Here is a 27,108-nt window from a genome sequence, read left to right on the forward strand (position 1 = left end):
CATTCCTAAAATGACCCGTTTGGCCACATGCGTAGCAAGTGACCAACTTTCGTGGGTTGGGTCCCTTTTGAGTGATGGGGGTGGCACTTCCACAATGTTTGGCGATGTGACCACTTCCTTGGCGCCGGTGGCGGAACCTGCCACATCCTTCAAAGTGATGCTTGCGGCATTCGTTACAAAAAGGTAGTTTTCCGGTATAGCCTTTCTTGTCGTTGGAGGCGAAAGGCTTCTTGGAGAGGTTGTTGTGGTTGTGGTTGCTTGATTGAGAGGCTTCCCATGTTCTTTTATTGCCGCTCGATTGGTTCTCGACCATTGGTGCCGGCGTTTCCATTTCATTCGCCGTGTCTAAAGTATGGCGGGCCATTGTTAAAGCCTCTTGTAGGTTAGTGGGTCGAGGTGTCATTACCCCGTGTTGAATGCTCTTAGGGAGGCCATCCATGTAAAGTTCGACTCTTAGGGATTCGGGAGTCATGATATTTGGACACATTGTGACTAGTTCGGTAAACCGTTGATTATAAGCTTCGAGGTCGTTCCCGACCGTTTTTAAATTCCTTAGACCCTGCTCGAGCCTTCGAGTCTCGTCGCGCGGGAAGTATTCGGTGATCATTCTTTCTCTTAATTCGGTCCAAGAGAGTGTGTGGGCTTCATCGCTTCCCACCAATTGTACATACGTGTTCCACCACGAGAGAGCAATGCCGGTGAAAGTGAGGGTGGAAAACTTGACCTCATCTTGGTCTCGACAACCGCTTGTGTTAAAACCGGTCTCCATTTGTTCAAACCATCGGGTGAGGGTAACCGGTCCTCCGGTTCCATCGAAAGTGGAAGGATTGTACTTCATGAAGTTCTTGTAGGAGCAACCTTCGTTTGAATTACCGGTCCCATGATTGTTGTTGTTAGAAAAGTGATCGGCCACGGCCGTACCCACGGCGGTGGTTATCATTCGTTGAAGAGCTTGTTCTAGAGTTTCGAGAGGAGTATTGTGTTGACCTTGGTGAGCCATTGTTCCTTCATGACACAAGAATATCGTTGGTTAGTATTTTCAACAATACTAACCGGAGTATGGAATAAGGATAGAGAGGAAATTTTTCCTTGACTCGCCTTAAATTCTTTACGTCATAATGTCGGAACGTCCATGTGAATCACCGTAATATAATCCCGGAAATTATATTACTCTGATTTACATGTGCATTTAACATTACTTTATAAAGTCAAGGTGGCGCGTCAACAAAATTTATCAACGTAAGATCAAGATCGAATACGAGTTAGATATGATAGAAGAGTTCGAGTATAAATGCACAAATAGTCAAGTAATTCCTACTTCAGTCTATATGCCGGTTGTAGTCTAGATTCACCTATGTACCCTATGACTCGGGGTGGACACAAATGAACTCTAAATCCCTACAACCAAAGCTCTGATACCACTTGTAGCGACCCCGACAAATCGTCAAGTGACGGCGTCTGCTACGTGGGTCCCATTACCTGATTATAAGTCTTTTAGATAACTTTTGACCAAAATATGTCGCCTTCATTTCAAAATAAAGATTGTTTCAAAGTTTACAAGAATTGTTCAACCAATAGTTAAGTTACAACGTTATAATACGAATGAAATCTAGGCGACACGGTTTAAAGTAAAGTCAAAAGACGCTCCATGAAATGCATGTATACTCGACATCCAATGCAAGTATCAAATAATGAGCGGAAGCATGTATCACATATCGTGCAAGACCTGAGAAAAACATAGAAATCTGTCAACGAAAACGTTGGTGAAATCATAGGTTTAAGTAAGTAAGTGAGTAAAAGTAAGTAAGTCGAACCACAAGGTTTGCAAAGTTGAAATAATAGTAATACATTCTAAAAGTTAATATTCACGAGCACCCAATTATCAAAGCTTAACATTCCATCCATTGTATACCCCATCCATAGTGCTAGAACAAACACTGATTCTCGAAAATATATTTCATCCGTAGACGGTAGCGAACCGTCAGAGATGAGGGTTGTCAACCCATATGGCCATATAACATAAGTTCTCGCTTACACCATCTGATGTAACTAATGATAATCGGATTGAGGATTTTCGTTCTAAACTCGTATGTAGAATGTTTGTTTTTCCGTTCTTGTGTTCACTTAGTTCAAAAGAATCGTTTATGTTTTCTCATCCCAAATATAAGTTCAAAAAGAGTAAAAGTGGGACTATGATCTCACCTTACGTGCAAGAGTTAATAAAGTACTTCAACAAGTAAACGCGTGCAAAGACAAAGCTAGTCTTGACCTAAACATATAGGTTATATCAATAACGGTAAACACAAACGGTCAAAGATGTTCAATTAGTCCTATGGCTCGTTACAACTCGATTATGTAGCATGTGAATCAATTAGTCAAGTTTCATGCACGATACAAGTAGTTAAGCATGTTAGAACGATCGTATAATTGTTTGGTTAAGTTTGACTAAAAGTCAAACTTGGTCAAAGTCAAAGTCAACGGGGTCGGGTCGGGTGTCCGACAATTTTCTCATGATGAGAAGTCATATACGAGCATAATAGTCAAGTTTCATGGTAAACGGGGTTATAGTAAAGCGGGAAACATTTTTGTGACATGAAAAACAAAGACAAAATGAGCTGGGCAGTATGTGCGGCGCGCTATGGGTTGCGCGGCGCGCACCCAAGTGTAAATCCTGGTCAGAACTTAACCACGAAGGCAAACATCTGGGATTTCTGGGTATATGCGCGGCGCGCAATACCTGGGAAACATGCAGTTTGCAGAAAAATGGTCCAAGTCACGAACCAAAATACAATTTAACACATCTCATGCACCGAAAACACTTAAAACGCATATCATATATCATTAGAAAGGTAATTTGACAAGGAGAATAACTAAACGCATTTACTCAATCAAAACCAAACAAACTCATATCAAAATCACCATTAATGCTCATCATTTATTACTCCAAGTTCATAAATGCCATATTATGATTCGGCAAATTAATGCACATGTATAATACGCCGTTTTGAAGATAATCAAGCATACAATACAACTAAACGCAAACAAAACAACATGGCAATCATTCAATGCATCTAAGATTCATTTCAAGTTCATCAAACCCTAAACTAAATTCACCAAATTTCATAATCAAGTTTAGGAGGTTTCCTTAATCAAACTTTACATCAAAATAAAGCTAGTAACACTAGGAGCATAATTAAAACATGAAGTCTTAGCATCTAACAACATATAATCATCCAAAATCAAAGATTAAGCATGCATTTTTCATTTTCAAGCTAGTTACACCAAAAACAACAAATCGAGCATACAAATTACATACACAACATCACAATGAGCCATAGACACTAATTAACACACTTTTAAGTCAAGAACATGAATTTAAAGAAATCTAGTGATTTAGAAATGTTACCCAAATGTGATGAAATTGGTACCAAATCGAAGAGGATGAAGAGAGGATCACGAATATATAATTTGTTTTGATGTTTGATTGCTTGAATGGAAATAGATGATGAATTTAGTGAATGGGTGTTTTGAGTTCAAAAATGGTGGAGAGAAAAGAAAGAAAAAAGTGGGAGGTGAAATGAGTGGATAAGAGGAGGTGTTGACCATTTGACCTAGTCAAATGTTTGGCACCTTGGCGAAACTAGTCCCTCAAGTTTGTTGTCGGGTGCGGAAATTAACCAAACGAAATATTTTAAAACGTTAGAGTAAACGAGTGATGTTATAATTAAATAACGAGAATATTATGAACGTTCGTCAACGGAGTCGACGAATTTAAATACGAAAGATATTATTATATAAAAAAAAAACGGTGTTAAAAATAAATTTAACGGAAAAACGCGGGATGTTACAATAAATATGCCGTGTAAGACTCCATGCACATAGCTTGTCTAACATATAAGCAAACAGCGAAAGACTTCTAGGGAACCTGAGAATAAACATGCTAACAAGTGTCAACACAAAGGTTGGTGAGTTCATAGTTTTAGTGTTTCACATAATCTGTATATAAAGGTGGATCACAAGATTTCAGTTGTTTCATCCGAAATATTTATCAAAATATTATACAAGATTGAGCACCCTGGTAACTAAACTTAACGTATATATAATTTGTACCCTTTGTATAATCATCTTAATAATACACGCAAACCAACGTGTATGCTTCTCAAATAGCATACGTCCGTTAAAAGGCTAGTGCTCTAGCTCGAACGGGGATATCAAGCCCTATGGATCCATATACTACTACTCGCGCCCACCAGTTCTTATAACCGACAGTTACTAGTTACCAAAGCTAAGGGATTTTCGGTTCAAACTCAGTGTAGAATTTAGTATGTACTTGTATCCATTGCGTTTGAAATAAAGTTCATGTATTCTCAGCCCAAAAATATAGATTGCAAAAGCAATTAAAAAGGGAGCAAATGAAACTCACCTTAGCAGCACATAAAGTTGTTCATCGTAATGTGACTGAAACTCGGAATATCAAATAACCGTAGATCGCAACCTAGAGATCATATGTTGGTCAATAAATGTCTATCAAGCTAGGTCAGGTCATAGTGTATCACAATCCTAATGCTCGATATCGACATACAAAAGTTATCCAAAGTCGTTTCAAAAAGTCAATCTGACTCAATACAATAGTTGAATGATCATGGCAATCAAACTATTTTAATATTTCACATAGTTTCCCAATTCTTGTAAAATTAAACTATAGTTTTTATAAGGCTTTTATATATGATAAAACAATCAGTTTTGACAATTGTTCAACAAAAGAGTCGTGCCTTATATTATGATTCATTTACTCGGTTGGTAATATTCAAAAATCCATTTTATCAATCTCGTAAACAAGTTGTTTAAATCTTAATTGCAGATTCAAAATAAATTTCAATTAACGTCAATCATAATTCAGTTGATCATATCTTTTAATCCGTTCATCGAAACTTTTCGATATATAAATGAAAAGTTATTGATTTTTCGCCAGCTTTCCAAAAACATGCATATCATATACCTTTTATCAGTAATATATGTATTTAATTCGTGATTCATCATAAACTGTTTAACGACGAAATTTAGCATACAAGCATGCACAAATATATATACTCGAGCACTAGACATTGATACACAATTAATATATAAAAGATAAAATATGAGTGCTTACGTATCAATATTGAGACTCAATATTGTAGGACAGTACGTAGACGTAACAGAGATGATAAACACTAGGTTTGACTTGCGAATAATACCCACGAAGATTACCCATAGCCTCCATAGCTATAACCCATAATTTCCTTAGTTCTATCTCGCTTGAAAATCCATTTTGAAGGTGACACGCTCATAACCTCGTCATAGTATTTTATGTATAATACTAATTAATAATACTAATAATAATAAGATTAATAATAATATTAATCTTAATAATAATAATAATAATAATAATAACAATAATATAAATAATATAAATAAATACTTACGGAGTAATATTAAGAGTGTGAGAAAAACAGAACTGAAATCGTGCAATTTATAGAACCTTTTCTGAAAAAGCACCCCATGCGATCGCATGGGATTTGTGCTTCAAGGCCATGCGATCGCATGGCCCTCTGATCCAGCTCACAAACTTTTGTTTTCTTGTTTGTCGACATATTTATTTATTAATATATAATATATATAATTTATATTAATTAATTACATATTATATTATATTCTCGTGCATAGTTGACTTGTAATTTTCGTTCCGATGACTCGTACGTTGTCACTCGACTTATGTTCCGGTTCCGGTTTCTCGAACGCATTTTTGTACGCTTAGAGAACTCGCAATTTACGTTTTGTGACTCGTACCTTTGTCAAAATATAGTCTTAAATTATCAATAAACTATATCATTCAAAGTGTATCTTAAACTTTCGAGTGTTTTGGTCATTTACTTCTATAAATCATTGTCTCGCTATTTGTTAATATATATATAATAACAAATCATTTTATGACCAAGTTAATATATATTTTCAACATTCATAAAGACGTTTTAAATATACGTCGCAAGTTATTCATATAATTAATATTCCAACTTATCATATATATTCAAATAAATATTTAAACCAATAAGTTTAATGTACGGTATCAAACAATTAATACATTGTTACGTTTTCAAGTTATAGTATATATATATGTATCTATATACATATAATTGTTCGCGAATCGTCAAGAACAACCGAAAGGTATTTGAATATATGAAAGTAGTTCAAGAATTTTAGGATTCAACTTCATAGGCTTTGCTTATCGTGTCGGAAACGTTAAAGATTAAGTTTAAATTTAGTCAGAAATTTTCGGGTCATCACACTGTCTTTTGTCTTCACCTTTTATTATTTAAACGATAATTACTTGAAATTAGAACAATTGCAACTAAAAGCTTGTCTTTCTTGAGGGATAATGCTATGAAATATATATTCGTTTTTAGTATTATCAACCACTGTTAGTAATATAATTAGATCGATCTCCTTCCAAATGGTTATTTTTTGGCTAAATTTATGTTTCTCATAAATTACAAAAAAAAAAAAAAAAAAAAAAATTCCTACATATTACACTCCATTATTTATGCTTCTTTGTTGTAAACAAATGCATTGTTTTAGAAAGCATAATATAGACTCGAAGTCAACTTCTATCCTAGATGTGTCATAAAGGTGGAGGGGGTTGGTTGGTTGGTTGGTTAGCAAGAGGATACGGGTAATGTTACCTACACCTATTACGTTGGGTCGATCAGAAACTATTTTTGCAACATGAACATGCATATATTGAATCGTAACTAAACCCGTGCATCGCACGGGCTTTACACACTAGTTATACAAAAAATAACCTTAGGCTTATCATTTCTTCCATCTACTATTTGTTAAGAATTTTGCGAGCACCAACAAGAACTTGATAACTCAAAGTTATCATCCACCACATCATAAATAGATAATAACGAATTAACGAAGAAAATTAACTCAAGAAATGTAAAGAACACAAGTAATTTAATGTGGTTATATCTAATATTGTAATTGGTTAATCAACGTCAAATTCAGAGAAATTATTACACCGTATTATTTACGTAGGTGTTAGGTTTGCAATAATGCATGGTTTCAATTTATTGATCGCACAAAATAAGGAAACAACTTGTTGATCACGTTCAGGATCACGTTTCGCGACCCAACCCTTGCAAATAGCGAGAATTAACGCAGTTCACGTTTATGGAAATGTTATAAAATAACGATCAAATAATAAATCGTGTAACCATTAATATCCTACGATATATAGAAGTAATTAAATAAACAATTAATCCAAATGTCATTAGTACGTGTATGATGTATCAATTTCAGCAAAGATTGTTGTATCAGCATTTGAAATTGTTTTCGTTGTTGCAGAAGTATCAACAAGACGTTAATTGCCGATATAACCCCCAAATTCAACATTTGTAGCACCTTATGACGGTAGCAAGCTGCTAAACTTTATTTAATTTTTTATTACATTATTAATAAATACCAATCGATCTTTTGTTATTATTATTATTATTATTATTATTATTATTTTTTATTTTTAGCGTGCTACCGTCATAAGGTGCTACAGATGTTGAATTTGGGGTTATATCGGTAATTAACGTCTTGTTGATACTTCTACGACAACTAAAACAATTTCAAATGCTGATACAATAATCTTTGTTGAAATTGATACATCATACACGTACTAATGACATTTGGATTAATTGTTTATTTAATTACTTCTATATATATATATATCGTAGGATATTAATGGTTACACGATTTATTATTTGATCGTTATTTTATAACATTTCCATAAACGTGATCCTGAACGTGATCTTTTGTTATTATTATACTCCATAATAAGATGATGAAGAAAAAGTGGTAAAAGAGTAAAGTTATGGAATCAACTCCCTTGAACAGTGTTTTGTATATGCTTTAGACTACACATTAATCATGAGATTTTAAAGCAAATTGCAAAGGTAACCACATACCTATTTCTAACCAATTACCCATGTCACTGTTACTACACGCTTGCTGTAGGAACAGAAGCTGCGTGGACCTAAACTGGGTTGTCCGTTGACTTAAAGTAGTCTCCGCAAAACTTTCGGGAATAGGGCTGCATTAATGCCACAACAGCGACCTGCATTATTGTTTTCTTTCTTCATAAATTTGGACAATTCATTTCTTTAATACTAGTATCATACATTTTCAAGAAGTATATTATAGCTAGAAATGGATTTTCTTTTTTTCAGTTTGTTTTTTCCAGTAATAATTGGCAATATTTATGTAACTACCGGCCAAACAAATTTATGGGCTTACTACTGCGGTAAAACCGGAAACTATACAACGGATTCAAATTACAAACAAGATCTTGACCAAGTACTTAGCTCCTCCTTTCTTAAAACAAACAACGGTTTTGGGTTCTTCAATTCCTCTTTTGGAGAAGTTAAAGCCGCCGCAGTTTGCCGTGGAGATCTTGACCCGGATACTTGTCGGGAATGCGTGGACGATGCTAAAAGTCGGGTGCGACAAGAATGTCCGAATCAATGGGAGGCTGTGGGATGGTACCACACTTGTTTCCTTAGGTACTCATATCAAACTATGGATAACTATGACGGTTTTTATGCCCGACTACCCAATAATATTCCAGATACAATCTTTGATCTATGGAATCAAACCGTGGTGACTCTGCTTGACACGTTGCGGATGGAAGCTGCACGTGGTGGACCGCTACGGAAGTATGCATCTAAAAACGTTACGATATCCGACTCGTATACAATATATGGGACAATGCAGTGTACTCCTGATTTTTCGGAGACAGAATGTGACGAGTGCTTGGTCAATGCCACGAGTTTGGTTCGATGGTACCCTCGTAGTTTGGGAGTAAGATTTTACACGCCCAATTGTATTATTCGGTATGAGACCGATAAGTTTTTCAATTCAACATGGTTTCCACAGATTCTGGTCCCTCCTCTTCATGCCCCGCCACCTCTTCTTGCCCCGCTGCCTCCTCTTCTGGCCCCTTCGCCAACGTCACCTCCAGGCGAGTGACTTCTATTTTACATCTTTATTAAGTATTTTTAATACGGCAATCCACATATTATAGAGTCACACATATCATACATAGTGGCAATTGGAGGATCAAGATTCAATGGGATCCCCGAAACTTTTTAGTATTAATTATATTTTAATGCTATTTTAGTGATCGTTTACCTTTAAAAAAAATTACAAATTCGAAAAATATATGGAGTTCGAGTAGTTACATTTAGTGATATCCTACACAATTTAAAGGAAAAATAATAAATCGATAAATATATGGGGTCCTACAGTTAAATTTAGTGGTGTCATATAGAATTTAAAAGTTATTTTCTACTGAAAGAATTTGAACTAGCGGTGTTCCGTGACCCCACGGAATACAATGTAGAGTCGCCACTGATCACCTATAGGGGTATAAATGAGAACTCGAGTGCTCTCGCCTAAATGAGCTGTTTAGTAAACGAGCTCGAACCAGCTCATAGTCATTAATTACTTCGTATTATTTTTATGTAATTACAATATATAATTTTATAATAATAACTATTACATGTATATATGAGCCGAACTGGAAGCGGACTCGACTTTAGATAATTTCGAATGAGCTATGCTCGAACTTAATATCTTAAGCTCGAAAGGAGCTGACTTTGAGTTCGAGCTAACTAAATTTTGAACAAGTTGAGCTTGATCCTTGTCAAGCTCGAGCTCGACTCAACTCGTCTACACCCCTACTCACATATCGTTGTGGCACTAAGGCAAAGAGTCTGCCTTTGGTTTATGAATGACTTTAATTATATGTATACTTGACTATTTGAGACGGCTGACTGTTGTGATTAAGAGTTACTAGGTTTTTGTGTACTCTACTAATATCATTGGTGTTTCAGGAAATATGAAAAGAACCAATACTGTAGTCATTGTTATTCCTGCATTATTGGTGTTAGCAGTGATTATCCTAGTCGTCTTCATCACTTTCCGACGACGCCAGAAATTGAAGCAACCTGCAGGTCAGCCTAAAATAGATATTATTTGTAGTTCTTTTTAATCGATGAATGCAAGTCATGTTAACCACATGTGTCTTCAAGATTGTGCAAGATATACAATCGAACGATACCATCTTTAAACATTTGATATGTTCCCTTGAATAAAGGTTTAAGATCTCTTTCAACATGCAAAGAAATCAATACCGTTTAAACTCCTGATTTGGTTTTGTAGTTGTAGAAGCATTTAATTAAATACTCCGTAGTTGAAGTGCGGTACAAAATGAGACATAAACAAAGCAACTTTACAAAAAAGCATACCCAAAGTAACAACAACAAAATTCAATTCCACATTGTGGGGTATGAGGGAGGCGGAATGTAGACAATCGTTTCTTTATCCTGGAATGAATAAAAATAATTTATTTCTCCACTCAGAGTTGTGGCATCGATTAACCAGTATTAATCGATCAATATCAACAATATCGAGTGCAGAAATCTCGATATATTGGGTTTTATGTCAAAACAAATAACCCTAATGATGATCTAGTCGTATGAATGACTTAGAATAAGTGTTAGATCGTTTAGAACACATAGGGAACTGCTGGGATCGATTGGATACGGCTCAAAGGGTTTATAGTACGTAACCCTAACAAAAAACCCATAATGGACTATATATACACCCAGCTGATGTATCCGTACGGATGCATTCTGCATCCGTGCGGTTACACTATGTAACCATGCGGTTACACTTGTATCCGTACAGATGCTTCCTGCATCCGTGCGGATGCTCAGAACTTGTGATATTAACATTAACGCAATACAAACCATAAGTAATCACAAATGTTCATTACAATTCAACGTGTTCTCGACATTACATGAACTAGGGACTTATAATGCACCAACAAACTCCCCCTAGGATCTAGTTCATGACAAAATAAAAAACAACTAAAACAACTAACGTTTAAGTACATAAATCATAAGCATAACAAGTACGAACAACTCTATTAAACTGCATAGCCTGCTCCATGTTATAAAGCTCATGAAATATCGGTTGTCTTCTTAAGACCTTGATGTCAGCCTTGCACAAGTTGCTGATCCACCTAGGATCGAATATCCTGATCTGGTTCAGCTCTCTCTCAGACTCTAGGACGATCACAGCCTCATCCGTTCTGTTATCATAGTACCACCATTTAAACTTCTTCCCAAAGTTCTGTGGCATCTTACGAACCAGAGCATGCTTCATAACTCTAGCACGCTTGTATCGAACCGTCTTCACTTTTTCACCTGTCTCTTTATTTGTTCGATATGTGATCTTTGACAACTGTGGACTCAAAATATTCCAACCAAACTTGAACTCTTTCTTGATCTTATAATGCATCCACTGACCCCAGCCTCCAGTGTCACTGTACAAAAGCTTTAAGCGAGCCAGCTCTTCCAGTTCGAACTCAGGTAACGTTTTAAAATCCATGGCGTGTTTGAAGTAGTCAACACCGTTTTCTCTTCGAACTCCAAAGCGGTTGAGATTACTAAAGAATGCCCAACTCTAAATTTTACCGCCAATAACTTTCCCCGTATAGTCGTAAAACTCCTTGTATTTCGGTTCAAGCGGCGATTCTTTAAACAAACTTTTCCTCATTCTCTTACGATATTCTTGCCATTCTTCCTTACTCATTTCATTAACTTCCTCAACAGACTCACCAGCAACGCCTTGACCTAAAGATTCACCTACTTCTTCAGTCTTCTTCTTCTCATTTACTTTCCTATTCAATACTTCATCAGTTTGTTGTTTGAACAAGTCGGCAAACTCATGAAGATCTTCATTAACATTCTCAGTTGCTGGGTTGTCGTCATCAGAAGCATCTTCAATAACCACTTCTTCATCACTTTCTAAATCTGTTTGTTTATGTACATGAGGTTCAGAAGAACTCGACACCTGTTCACTTTCTATCAACTGTTCAACCTCTATACCAAACATCCTAGCTACCTCCTCATTACTTAATGTATGTACAATCTCGCCCTCCTCCAGGTCATAGTCCAGGGAGTTCTTTACTTCTCCTTGGTTATCTAGAAAGAAGGTTAGACTGTTAATATCAATAGAAAGAGGCCTAGAGTTTAAACTAACTTGGATTTGACTTACATTCTCAGTCTCATCCTTCTCAGATTCACTATCAGACAATTCAGACTCCGATGATTCAATGTCTCTGTTAATATCCTTCAACTGAATCGTACCGTCTTCAAGATCATAACATAATTTGTCTTTGAAATGCCTCTGACGACGATCCATGCGTCTGATACGCTTAGCCTGAGTCGAACATAATTGCTTAGCATCCTCTGTATGTTTCTTCGACTCAGCCAGCTCAATTTGAAGACCATCAATAGTCTTCTGCATCTCCCTCATCTTCTTATTTTCTTTCTTGTTTTGTTCTTCCAGTTTATTGTACTTGTTGGATAGAGAAACCACCAACTGATACAAATTGGCAACATGAGTAGTTAAGCCGGAACTGGATGCAACAACAATTGAAGATTGCTGTTGCTGTGTTGTTTGTGTTGGAGGAGGTAGAGGAACAGTTTGTTGTGTCGGTGGAGTCTGTTGTGGTGGTGGTGTTGTTGTAGGAGGAACTATAGTTTGGCCTTCGGATTGGGAACTAGAAGTCCCAGTCTTAGTTAAATCAAACACATATCTACCCACTGATATCGCTCCATTTATATATGTTTTATCTCGCGATATCTACCTCACTTTGTTCGGTTTTGACTATTTTGGAGCCTATTTTGTATGCTATTGAGCTAAATGGTAATCTAAGGGACAAGGAGTTGATTTGGTGTAAAATTGACCAAATCTTGGGCAAAATTGGCTAAGAAAATGAAAAGTGCAGAATCGGCTCCAAAAGCGCCGCTTCTAATTCAAGAGCGCCGCTCCTCAGGAACAAAAGCGCCGCACCAACTGCAAAAGCGACGTTCTCATGCACATTTTAGCACCATTCTTCATTAGTGAGCAAAAGCGCCATTCCTACAGCAAAAGCGCCGCTCTTATCCAGCCAAAAGCGTCGCTCCTACAGCAAAAGCGTCGTCCCTGATTTGAGCCAAAAGCGTTGTTCTAGATCAAAAGCGCCGCTCTTCATTAAAGCCAAAAGCGCCGCTCCTGAGCCAAAACCGGCGCTTCTGTCACTGTTTCAGCCCAAATTTTCAGCACTATAAAAGGAACGAGATTAGGTCAATTTTGATATGCATCTTTAGAAATCAGCTGCCTAGGGTCCGAATTTCACATACTAAACCCTAATTTCATCATCCATTGGTGTTTAAGGGTGGATTCAAGGAAGCTAGCTCAAGATTCATCATTGTTTAGCTTAGATCTTCATCTTCTTTACATTTTGGGTTGTAATCTTCACTTTGCTTTACACACTTTGCATTTATTACTTTTCAATGGGGGAATATTTCTCATCCCTTTTCAATGAGGGAAGGACTAGGAATGGAGAACCTCATGTCTATGATATGGCCCCACAATACCAAAACAATTGTTTCTGCACGAGGATCAACCAGGAGGAAGTTAGAGTGGTCCTACGCAAGATGGGGAGAAACAAAGCAGTAGGACCAGACCAAATCCCCATAGAGGCGTGGCGGTGCTTAGGCGATGATGGGGTTAGGTAGTTGACAAACCTTTTCAACACGACGTTTAGAAGCGCAAAAATGCCAATGGATTGGAGACTGAGCGAGGTTATTCTCATTTACAAGAACAAAGGGGATGCGCAGACGTGTAGTAACTATAGAGGTATAAAGTTACTTAGCCATACCATGAAACTATGGGAGAGAGTGATTGAGACTAGGCTTAGACGCGAGACAAAGGTGTCAGAGAACCAATTTGGGTTCATGCCAGGACGCTCCTTGATGGAGGCAATTCACATTATTAGAAGTCTTATGGAGAAGTATAGAGAGAAACAAAAGAACCTACACATGGCTTTCTTAGACTTGGAAAAAGCTTATGATAGTGTCCCACGGGAGTTGATTTGGAAGATCCTTAATGGTAGAGGTATCCCAAGTAGGTATATAAGAGCTATTATGGACATGTACCAGGGGGCGAAAACTCGCGTTCGGACGACGGTAGGATACACAGAATATTTCCCAGTAGAAGTAGGTTTACATCAAGGATCTGCTCTTAGCCCTTTTCTTTTCGCTTTAGTCTTAGACGAGCTGTCTCAAAGGATACAAGGGAGTATCCCTTGGTGCTTGATTTTTGCCGATGATATTGTTTTAGTATCGGAATCCCAGGATGAGCTAAACAGAAGGCTGGAGCAATGGAGGAATGCCCTGGAACAAAATGGACTCCGGATTAGTAGACTTAAATCGGAGTATCTTAGATGTGACTATGGGAGGATCGAAGATCACAATGATACAGTGGATATTCGTATTGGGGATCAGGTCTTACATCCTCAGGATTCTTTTAGATACTTAAGATCAATGCTACACAAATCGGGAAGGATAGATGAGGATGTGTCTCACCGTATAAGGGTAGGATGGTTGAAGTGGAGAGCTGCGAAAGGGGTTTTGTGCGACAAGAAGATACCCCTTAAATTGAAGGGGAAATTCTTCAAGGTAGCGATTAGACCGGCCATGTTGTACGGATCAGAGTGTTGGCCAATGACGAAGGCCCAATAGAGGAGGATGGAGGTGGCAGAAATGAGAATGCTTAGGTGGACGTGTGGTAAGACAATGTTAGACATGATACCTAATGAGATTTTTAGGGAGAACTTAAAAGTTGGGAATATCGTCAACAAGATGAGAGAAGGACGACTTAGATGGTTTGGTCATGTAAGGAGGCGGCCACCCACAGCACCCGTCAGGAGAGTGGAATCCCTCACGGTTGGTGACGTAAGGAGAAGAGGTAGACCTACACGTAGGTTGGAGGATAGACTGAAGCTTGACATGAAGGAGCTTTTATTGACCGAGGACATGACTTCTGATAGAATTTTGTGGCGGAGTAGAATTAGGATTGATGACTAGGTTGTATATATTTTTTATTTTTTATTTTTTATTTTATATTCTTATTTATTTATTTTTTAGTTTTATATATTCCTATCGTATGCCTTTTTGCCTACTTGCTTTTCTGCTTCATATATGTTTGCATTACCATGTTTTTTTTTCACATACTATACTTATACTTATTATAGCATATGCCAACATGTTGGGTGCATTACATTATACTTACTTACATGCCTTAGTGCACTATACCGTTACATGTCTTGCGTTACATTATATCGCATTAAATTACACGTATTTACATGTTACATGTCTTTATGCTTACATAGTATACTTATATGTTTTATACTGCATATTATACCTACATGCTTCATACCTACATGTTTACATACACATATTATACATACATGGCTTGTTTATACTTGCATATTTGACACTTACATATTTCACCTATATGTTCTATTACTTTACTTTGTTACATGCTATATTTATCTTTACACTTTCCATGGTAAGGTTTCTATTTTATCTACTTTACTTGCATTTAGTTACTTCACTTAACGGATTTCATGGTTCTTCTGGTCGGAGGTCCTTAGGAAGCAGCCTCTCTGCCCTCTAGTATAGGGAGGGACGACTTCTTCTTCCCGCGGACCGATAGGTATCCGTGGGTGGAGGAATGACTTCCCTTTTACTCTAAGGTAGAGGAAAGACTGTCTACATATAACCTTCCCCATACTCCACTTTAGTGGAATTGGGTATTGTTGTTGTTGTTGTTGTTGCATTTATTACTTGTAATAGTTTGAAGATGATGATTGTTTACATTTCTATGCTTATTATTAGTTTGAATTTGGCCATGATTGGCTAAATCTCTTGTGTTTGCTTATCTATGAATCTCTAATGCTAGTGTTTGCCCCAAATCAATTGAATATTGTTGTTTGAATGAATCGCATGATCATGTGTTGTTGAGTTGGCTAAAGATCCATTGCTATGAGTTTGTTTTAGCCTTGACTTTGATTACATATATTGAGTAGCTCTCTTAGTGATTTGAGAAGTGAATCAATGTGTGCTTCAACACCTTAGGTGATCTAGACAACTAGCTTAGAAATTGCAAGTGATTGTGTTCCTTATCTAAGTTGGTTTTCAATTGGCCTCTAGCCAACATAGTAGTGCCGATTATTTTAAGTGATTTCGATAGTTGGGGATTTTAAGTGATTTCAACCTAAGCTCAATCTCAATGACCAAATCATGCTTAACTCGATCTTAGGATACAATGCTTATGTGAATTCGCAGAGTGTTATTTGATTTGAGGTTTAGTAGTGATGCTAAACATTTAATAGTTCAACAACTAATGAGATAGCAAAATAGGCAAAACGGGGCAAGCCAAGCATAGAGAGGATCAGATAAGTGGACACGTCTTAGTTAATTTGATTTAAGTCTTAATACTTTGCTACTTGTTTCTTGCTACTAGTTTACTTGTTAAGTTAGGTTTGTTTGATTGTGCAAGTTTTAGTTGTTAGTCAATATCAATCGAAACCTGTAACAACCCAAACCAACACCCGACAAAACCTTGTGAAAAATACGAAATAAAAAAAAATTTCTGTTGCAGACCATCGGCGCGCTGCGCCATATGGCCCGCGCGCCGCGCCATATCTGGCTGTCCCCGGGACTTTTAACCGCGAAAAGATTGACTAGTTCCCGGCACTTTTAGACAAAACGCTTTTTACCATACAACCAAATATGTAAAACTAACATGTTTCAAACATAAAATTAAAGTTTTACAAGCGGGGCCCACATCGGCCGTTTTACGAGTTTAATACAATTTACGAGTTTCGACCACCAAAAAGTTTAAGTTCCAAACTACACCATGAGCATGGCGTTTGGGATTAAACTACCCAACTATCGGTCAAACTCCAAGAGCTACTAAAGCCAAAAGCGTCCCCTAGCATCAAGCGGGATCTTTAGTCCAAAACGATGCCCTTACCCTTGTCCAAAACCGAACCTATAAAATGGTAAACAACGAGAGGGTAAGCAAAGCTTAGTGAATGCAATAATTATACGAATACATATATAATTATACCTACTTGCATACACTTACACAACCGCAAACATGCTAGCAAACAACATTAGCTTATCGTCGCAATATCAAGCTATAATTCTCCCATACCACAAGCTAGCATAACAACCGCATATAAATATAACTCGAATAATATAATATGCTTACAACACAAATAACCATGGTTAACCAATAGTACAAGGGAACGGCGCTCGCGAAAACGCCATCGGTGTTCATAACATCCGTTAGGGCACTTAACACCTCACACCACTAACCCCTAGGGTGGCACCTTAACACCTCGGCTCTTCACCCCGAGTGGCATCTTAACACCTCGATGCTTCACTCATTATTTTACGGAGTGGTGTCTTAACACCTCGACACTACACTCCTAGGTGGCATCTTAACACCTCGATGCTACACCCGAGTGGCATCTTAACACCTCGATGCTACACTCTTCACGTGAAACGTGGTGTCTTAACACCTCGACACTACACCTTTCACGCTACAACAAATAGATACATTATATACATACGCATATAATTATTCCACTCACCTCAAAGTCTTGTGAAAAGATACCCGAGCTTGCAAAACCTCAAAGTAACGTACCTATCACATTATACATATTATCAAACGCAAACTCAAGTCGGTCAACCATCCATTTCACCATTCTAAGCCATTTTGATCCAAGGTGCAATTTCAACCCATTTGCACCCTTAACCCTAAATTGGGTCAACACACACCAAAACCCTAATCATTCGTCAAGATGGGTTTAAAACACATTTAGGTCACAAGGCTAACTCGTTTTCATAATTGCTAGGCCACTTAGGTCATTAAAGACCCATTTGACCCATTTCAAGGTCAACACACCCATTTGGGTCATCCATGCCCAATTAACACCCATTTACATATCATTGAAGTGTTCTAGTACTTTCACTAACTAATTAGGTTCATAAACATAAATTAACACTTTGGAACCCTAATTAGTTACCTTTGAGTCTACATGACCCAAATTCACCCAAAACCCCCAAATTACTAGCAAGTGGGTTTTGTGTGCATCACTAACCCAAACCCTAACCCTTAATGCAATTAAAGTAAGAATCTAGGTTTTAGAACTTACCAACACAATCACTACGTAGCTAGCGACTAGATGAACGACTTTAGAACTCGCACTAAGACCCGATTCAACCCCTTTCACCCTTTGATGGAGCTTTCTCTCTCAAGGATTGCACTCTCACTCTAGAGTTTAATTGGAGAAGATGGGGTTGTTGTGGGAGTAGTAAATGAGCTCCCCAAAACTGATCTAGGGTAATAAATTCGGCCTCCAAGTGATTTTACCAAAATACCCTCAAAATATCCAATTTAAAAGAAAGAGAGAATCTGTCACAGACAGATGGCGCGGCGCGCGACCCTCCCAGTTCAGCATCTTTTGTCTTTTTAATTATGTGCAACAAAACCCCAAACTTGAGTAACTCATATACACATATGTACACTACGAATATTCGGGTCTTACAACTCTCCCCCACTTATTCGGATTGCGTCCTCGCAATCCAAGCCGCATGACACGAGGGAAGATAAACCAACACGAACTCTTCGGGTTCCCAAGTGAACTCGGAACCTTTACTTCGTCGCCATTGAACCTTGAAAGTTCTCACCTCTTTATTTCTCAACAATTTCACCTTCTCGTCAAGGATAGCAATTGGTTCCTCGACATATTCTAACTTGTTGTTTAGCTCGATCTCGTCTAAAGGCATCCATGAGGAATCATCCGCAAGACACTTACGGAGGTGGGAAACATGAAATGTATTATGGATCCCCGCAAGCTCTTCGGGTAATTCCAATCGATATGCAACTTCACCAACACGAGCTAAAACCTTGAATGGCCCAATAAACCGAGGAGCTAACTTTCCCCGTTTTCGAAATCGGATAATACCCTTCCATGGCGAAACCTTAAGCATCACCATATCGCCTTCTTGGAACTCAATCGATCGCCTACGTCTATCGGCATACGACCTTTGCCTATCTTGAGCCTTCTTCAAATGTTCCCGAATCAAATCGATCTTGCTATTGGTCTCTAAAACCAAATCGGTACTCCCGATCTCTCTTTGACCCACTTCTCCCCAACAAACGGGAGTTCGACACCTACGCCCATAAAGCATTTCGTAAGGTGGCATCCCGATACTAGTATGATAACTATTATTGTACGAGAATTCCACCAAAGGCAAATGCTCATCCCAACCACCACCGAAGTCAATGATGCACGCTCGTAGCATATCTTCCAAAGTTTGATTCGTACGTTCAGTTTGACCGTCCGTTTGAGGATGATACGCCGTGCTCAACTTCAATTGCGTACCCATATCTTCATGAAACTTTTCCCAAAACCGAGATGTAAAACGGGTATCTCGATCCGAAATAATAGATATAGGAACCCCATGTCGCGAGACCACTTCCTTGATAAACAACTTAGCCAAGGTCTCCGACGATATCGCTTCTTTAATGGGAAGAAACAAAGCGCTTTTTGTCAATCGGTCAACTATAACCCAAATCGAATCGAATTGGGTTCTCGCCGTTTTAGGTAACTTTGTAATGAAATCCATGGTAATATGCTCCCATTTCCATTTCGGGATTTCTAATGGTTGCAACTTACCATACGGCTTTTGGTGTTCGGCTTTTACTTGTAAACACGTGACACATTGCTCAACATACTTCACAACCTCACGTTTCATGCCCGGCCACCAATAATCTTTCTTCAAGTCAAGGTACATTTTCGTCGCGCCCGGATGAATGGAGTATTTTGACTTATGTGAAATGTCCCGTTCTTATTGATTAAAAACGTTCCATATTAATTGATTTCGTTGCGAGGTTTTGACCTCTATATGAGACATTTTTCAAAGACTGCATTCATTTTTAAAACAAACCATAACCTTTATTTCATAGATAAAGGTTTTAAAAAGCTTTACGTAGATTATCAAATAATGATAATCTAAAATATCCTGTTTACACACGACCATTACATAATGGTTTACAATACAAATATGTTACAACAAAATAAGTTTCTTGAATGCAGTTTTTACACAATATCATACAAGCATGGACTCCAAATCTCGTCCTTATTTAAGTATGCGACAGCGGAAGCTCTTAATAATCACCTGAGAATAAACATGCTTAAAACGTCAACAAAAATGTTGGTGAGTTATAGGTTTAACCTATATATATCAAATCATAATAATAGACCACAAGATTTCATATTTCAATACACATCCCATACATAGAGATAAAAATCATTCATATGGTGAACACCTGGTAACCGACATTAACAAGATGCATATATAAGAATATCCCCATCATTCCGGGACACCCTTCGGATATGATATAAATTTCGAAGTACTAAAGCATCCGGTACTTTGGATGGGGTTTGTTAGGCCCAATAGATCTATCTTTAGGATTCGCGTCAATTAGGGTATCTGTTCCCTAATTCTTAGATTACCAGACTTAATAAAAAGGGGCATATTCGATTTCGATAATTCAACCATAGAATGTAGTTTCACATACTTGTGTCTATTTTGTAAATCATTTATAAAACCTGCATGTATTCTCATCCCAAAAATATTAGATTTTAAAAGTGGGACTATAACTCACTTTCACAGATTTTTACTTCGTCGGGAAGTAAGACTTGGCCACTGGTTGATTCACGAACCTATAACAATATATACATATATATCAAAGTATGTTCAAAATATATTTACAACACTTTTAATATATTTTGATGTTTTAAGTTTATTAAGTCAGCTGTCCTCGTTAGTAACCTACAACTAGTTGTCCACAGTTAGATGTACAGAAATAAATCGATAAATATTATCTTGAATCAATCCACGACCCAGTGTATACGTATCTCAGTATTGATCACAACTCAAACTATATATATTTTGGAATCAACCTCAACCCTGTATAGCTAACTCCAACATTCACATATAGAGTGTCTATGGTTGTTCCGAAATATATATAGATGTGTCGACATGATAGGTCGAAACATTGTATACGTGTCTATGGTATCTCAAGATTACATAATATACAATACAAGTTGATTAAGTTTTGGTTGGAATAGATTTGTTACCAATTTTCACGTAGCTAAAATGAGAAAAATTATCCAATCTTGTTTTACCCATAACTTCTTCATTTTAAATCCGTTTTGAGTGAATCAAATTGCTATGGTTTCATATTGAACTCTATTTTATGAATCTAAACAGAAAAGTATAGGTTTATAGTCGGAGAAATAATTTACGAGTCGTTAAGTCATCGTTAGTCGTTACATGTAAATGTTGTTTTGAAACCTTTAGGTTAACGATCTTGTTGAATGTTGTTAACCCATTGTTTATTATAACAAATGAGATGTTAAATTATTATATTATCATGATATTATGATATATAATATATCTTAGTATGATGTATATACAGTTAAATGTCGTTACAACGATAATCGTTACATATATGTCTCGTTTCGAAATCATTAAGTTAGTAGCCTTATTTTTACATATGTATTTCATTGTTAATACACTTAATAATATATTTACTTATCATTTAACATAATTAACCAAGTGTATCAATATCTTAATATGATTCATATGTACCTAGTAAGACGTTGTAATAACGATAATCGTTATATATATCGTTTTCGAGTTTCTTAAATTAATAGTCTCATTTTTATGTATATAACTCATTGTTAAAATACCTAATGAGATACATACTTATAATAAAAACATGTTAACTATATATATAACCATATATATGTCATCGTATAGTTTTTATAAGTTTTAACGTTCGTGAATCACCGGTCAACTTGGGTGGTCAATTGTCTATATGAAACATATTTCAATTAATCAAGTCTTAACAAGTTTGATTGCTTAACATGTTGGAAACATTTAATCATGTAAATATCAATCTTAATTAATTTATATAAACATGGAAAAGTTCGGGTCACTACAGTACCTACCCGTTAAATAAATTTCGTCCCGAAATTTTAAGCTGTTGAAGGTGTTGACGAATCTTCTGGAAATAGATGCGGGTATTTCTTCTTCATCCGATCTTCACGCTCCCAGGTGAACTCGGGTCCTCTACGAGCATTCCATCGAACCTTAACAATTGGTATCTTGTTTTGCTTAAGTCTTTTAACCTCACGATCCATTATTTCGACGGGTTCTTCGATGAATTGAAGTTTTTCGTTGATTTGGATTTCATCTAATGGAATAGTGAGATCTTCTTTAGCAAAACATTTCTTCAAATTCGAGACGTGGAAAGTGTTATGTACAGCCGCGAGTTGTTGAGGTAACTCAAGTCGGTAAGCTACTGGTCCGACACGATCAATAATCTTGAATGGTCCAATATACCTTGGATTTAATTTCCCTCGTTTACCAAATCGAACAACGCCTTTCCAAGGTGCAACTTTAAGCATGACCATCTCTCCAATTTCAAATTCTATATCTTTTCTTTTAATGTCAGCGTAGCTCTTTTGTCGACTTTGGGCGGTTTTCAACCGTTGTTGAATTTGGATGATCTTCTCGGTAGTTTCTTGTATAATCTCCGGACCCGTAATCTGTCTATCCCCCACTTCACTCCAACAAATCGGAGACCTGCACTTTCTACCATAAAGTGCTTCAAACGGCGCCATCTCAATGCTTGAATGGTAGCTGTTGTTGTAGGAAAATTCTGCTAACGGTAGATGTCGATCCCAACTGTTTCCGAAATCAATAACACATGCTCGTAGCATGTCTTCAAGCGTTTGTATCGTCCTTTCGCTCTGCCCATCAGTTTGTGGATGATAGGCAGTACTCATGTCTAGACGAGTTCCTAATGCTTGCTGTAATGTCTGCCAGAATCTTGAAATAAATCTGCCATCCCTATCAGAGATAATAGAGATTGGTATTCCATGTCTGGAGACGACTTCCTTCAAATACAGTCGTGCTAACTTCTCCATCTTGTCATCTTCTCTTATTGGTAGGAAGTGTGCTGATTTGGTGAGACGATCAACTATTACCCAAATAGTATCAAAACCACTTGCAGTCCTTGGTAATTTAGTGATGAAATCCATTGTAATGTTTTCCCATTTCCATTCCGGGATTTCGGGTTGTTGAAGTAGACCTGATGGTTTCTGATGCTCAGCTTTGACCTTAGAACACGTCAAACATTCTCCTACGTATTTAGCAACATCGGCTTTCATACCCGGCCACCAAAAATGTTTCTTGAGATCCTTGTACATCTTCCCCGTTCCAGGATGTATTGAGTATCTGGTTTTATGAGCTTCTCTAAGTACCATTTCTCTCATATCTCCAAATTTTGGTACCCAAATCCTTTCAGCCCTATACCGGGTTCCGTCTTCCCGAATATTAAGATGCTTCTCCGATCCTTTGGGTATTTCATCCTTTAAATTTCCCTCTTTTAAAACTCCTTGTTGCGCCTCCTTTATTTGAGTAGTAAGGTTATTATGAATCATTATATTCATAGATTTTACTCGAATGGGTTCTCTGTCCTTCCTGCTCAAGGCATCGGCTACCACATTTGCCTTCCCCGGGTGGTAACGAATCTCAAAGTCGTAATCATTCAACAATTCAATCCACCTACGCTGCCTCATATTCAGTTGTTTCTGATTAAATATGTGTTGAAGACTTTTGTGGTCAGTATATATAATACTTTTGACCCCATATAAGTAGTGCCTCCAAGTCTTTAATGCAAAAACAACCGCGCCTAATTCCAAATCATGCGTCGTATAATTTTGCTCGTGAATCTTTAATTGTCTAGATGCATAAGCAATCACCTTCGTTCGTTGCATTAATACACAACCGAGACCTTGCTTTGATGCGTCACAATAAATCACAAAATCATCATTCCCTTCAGGCAATGACAATATAGGTGCCGTAGTTAGCTTTTTCTTCGATAACTGAAACGCTTTCTCTTGTTCATCCTTCCATTCAAATTTCTTCCCTTTATGCGTTAATGCAGTCAAGGGTTTTGCTATTCTGGAAAAGTCTTGGATGAACCTTCTGTAGTAACCAGCTAGTCCTAAAAACTGGCGTATGTGTTTCGGAGTTTTCGGGGTTTCCCACTTTTCAACAGTTTCTATCTTTGCCGGATCCACCTTAATACCTTCTTTGTTCACTATGTGACCGAGGAATTGAACTTCTTCCAACCAAAATGCACACTTTGAAAACTTAGCGTACAATTCTTCCTTCCTCAATACTTCTAACACCTTTCTCAAATGTTCACCGTGTTCTTGGTCATTCTTTGAGTAAATAAGTATGTCATCAATGAAAACAATGACAAACTTGTCAAGGTATGGTCCACACACTCGGTTCATAAGGTCCATGAACACAGCTGGTGCATTAGTTAAACCAAACGGCATGACCATAAACTCGTAATGACCGTAACGTGTTCTGAAAGCAGTCTTTGGAATATCATCTTCTTTCACCCGCATTTGATGATACCCGGAACGTAAGTCAATCTTTGAATAAACAGACGAGCCTTGTAGTTGATCAAATAAGTCATCGATTCTCGGTAGTGGGTAGCGGTTCTTGATGGTAAGTTTGTTCAACTCTCGGTAGTCGATACACAACCTGAATGTACCATCTTTCTTCTTGACAAACAAAACAGGAGCTCCCCACGGTGATGTACTTGGTCGAATGAAACCACGCTCTAAAAGTTCTTGTAATTGGCTTTGTAGTTCTTTCATCTCGCTGGGTGCGAGTCTGTAAGGAGCACGAGCTATTGGTGCAACTCCTGGTACAAGATCTATTTGAAATTCAACGGATCGATGTGGGGGTAATCCCGGTAATTCTTTCGGAAATACATCGGGAAATTCTTTTGCAATGGGAACATCATTGATGCTCTTTTCTTCAGTTTGTACTTTCTCGACGTGTGCTAGAACAGCATAGCAACCTTTTCTTATTAGTTTTTGTGCCTTCAAATTACTAATAAGATGTAGCTTCGTGTTGCCCTTTTCTCCGTACACCATTAAGGGTTTTCCTTTTTCTCGTATAATGCGAATTGCATTTTTGTAACAAACGATCTCTGCTTTCACTTCTTTCAACCAGTCCATACCGATTATCACATCAAAACTCCCTAACTCTACTGGTATCAAATCAATCTTAAATGTTTCGCTAACCAGTTTAATTTCTCGATTCCGACATATATTATCTGCTGAAATTAATTTACCATTTGCTAATTCGAGTAAAAATTTACTATCCAAAGGCGTCAATGGACAACTTAATTTAGCACAAAAATCTCTACTCATATAGCTTCTATCCGCACCCGAATCAAATAAAACGTAAGCAGATTTATTGTCAATAAGAAACGTACCCGTAACAAGCTCCGGGTCTTCCTGTGCCTCTGCCGCATTAATATTGAAAACTCTTCCGCGGCCTTGTCCATTCGTGTTCTCCTGGTTCGGGCAATTTCTAATAATGTGGCCCGGTTTTCCACATTTATAACAAACTACATTGGCATAACTTGCTCCGACACTACTTGCTCCGCCATTACTCGTTCCGACACCATTTGTTCCTTTCGTTCTGTTAACCCCTGGTCCGTAGACATCACACTTCACCGCGCTATGACCATTTCTTTTACACTTGTTGCAAAATTTGGTGCAGAACCCCGAGTGATACTTTTCACACCTTTGGCATAGCTGCTTCTGATTGTTGTTGTTGTTGCGGTTATTATTGTTGTTGGGATGATTGTTGTAGCTGCTGTTGTTGTTGTTGTTGTTGTTGTTGTTGTTGGGCCGTTTGTTGTAGTTGCGATTGATGTTGCGATTGTTGGGATAATTGTTGCGATTATTGTTGTAATTACTGTTGTTGTTGTATTGGTGATTCTTATCACCGTTTTCCTCCCACTTTCTTTTGACTTGCTTCACATTGGCCTCTTCAGCAGTCTGTTCTTTAATTCTTTCTTCAATCTGGTTCACTAGTTTGTGAGCCATTCTACATGCCTGTTGTATGGAGGCGGGCTCTTGTGAACTTATATCCTCTTGGATTCTTTCCGGTAATCCTTTCACAAACGCGTCGATCTTCTCTTCCTCATCTTCGAATGCTCCCGGACACAATAGGCACAATTCTGTGAATCGTCTTTCGTACGTGGTAATATCAAATCCTTGGGTTCGTAACCCTCTAAGTTCTGTCTTGAGCTTATTGACCTCGGTTCTGGGACGGTACTTCTCGTTCATCAAGTGCTTGAATGCTGACCACGGTAGTGCGTACGCATCGTCTTGTCCCACTTGCTCTAGATAGGTATTCCACCATGTTAACGCAGAACCTGTGAAGGTATGCGTAGCGTACTTCACTTTGTCCTCTTCAGTACACTTACTTATGGCAAACACCGATTCAACCTTCTCGGTCCACCGTTTCAATCCGATCGGTCCTTCGGTTCCATCAAATTCCAAAGGTTTGCAGGCAGTGAATTCTTTGTAGGTGCATCCTACACGATTTCCTGTACTGCTAGATCCAAGGCTATTGTTGGTATGTAGCGCAGCCTGTACTGCGGCTATGTTTGAAGCTAGAAAAGTACGGAATTCCTCTTCATTCATATTCACGGTGTGTCGAGTAGTCGGTGCCATTTCCTTCAAAATAGTTAAATGGAACAAGTTAATCATACAGAATATTAAGAGTAGTTAATAGTATTTCGTAGCATAATATGAACTCATTTATAAAAGCTTTTTCTTCATATTAGCATTTTATAAGTTTAAATTCGGGTAGTACCTACCCGTTAAGTTCATACTTAGTAGCTAATATACAATTCAACTACTACAATTCTATATGAAAAACTGATTATAATAATATTTCGCGTTCAAACTTTTATACAATATTTTACAAACTTACAATACCGCTTATTTTACATAAAGCATGAAATATAGCACACAATAACTTTGATACAAGATAGTTGTGAAGATAATTCTAGCTAGTACACAAGTCGTTCAGCAAAGGCAATAAAGACACGTAATTCATACGTCCAGAAACAAGTCATGCATTCTGGTTTTACTAGGACTACTTCCCATCCTTGGTCTTGTGGAACATAACCGTTATGGCCGTTGATAAGACA

The 27,108-nt window shown here is 37.6% G+C and overlaps 1 protein-coding gene across 1 annotated transcript in view; it reads left to right on the forward strand.

The window, feature by feature from the left end:
* The first annotated feature begins 8,232 nt into the window (after window positions 1-8,232).
* The window catches only part of LOC139855123 (cysteine-rich receptor-like protein kinase 15), a 51,868-nt gene continuing 32,992 nt past the window's right edge, over window positions 8,233-27,108 (forward strand). Inside the window, exons 1-2 of the mRNA XM_071844372.1 lie at window positions 8,233-9,043; window positions 9,918-10,037. Of these exons, the coding sequence (XP_071700473.1) occupies window positions 8,233-9,043; window positions 9,918-10,037 (931 nt within the window). The remainder of the gene's footprint in view (window positions 9,044-9,917; window positions 10,038-27,108) is intronic.

The sequence above is a fragment of the Rutidosis leptorrhynchoides genome, chromosome 6 (genome assembly GCF_046630445.1).
Source record: "Rutidosis leptorrhynchoides isolate AG116_Rl617_1_P2 chromosome 6, CSIRO_AGI_Rlap_v1, whole genome shotgun sequence".
NCBI classification, from domain to species: Eukaryota; Viridiplantae; Streptophyta; class Magnoliopsida; order Asterales; family Asteraceae; genus Rutidosis; species Rutidosis leptorrhynchoides.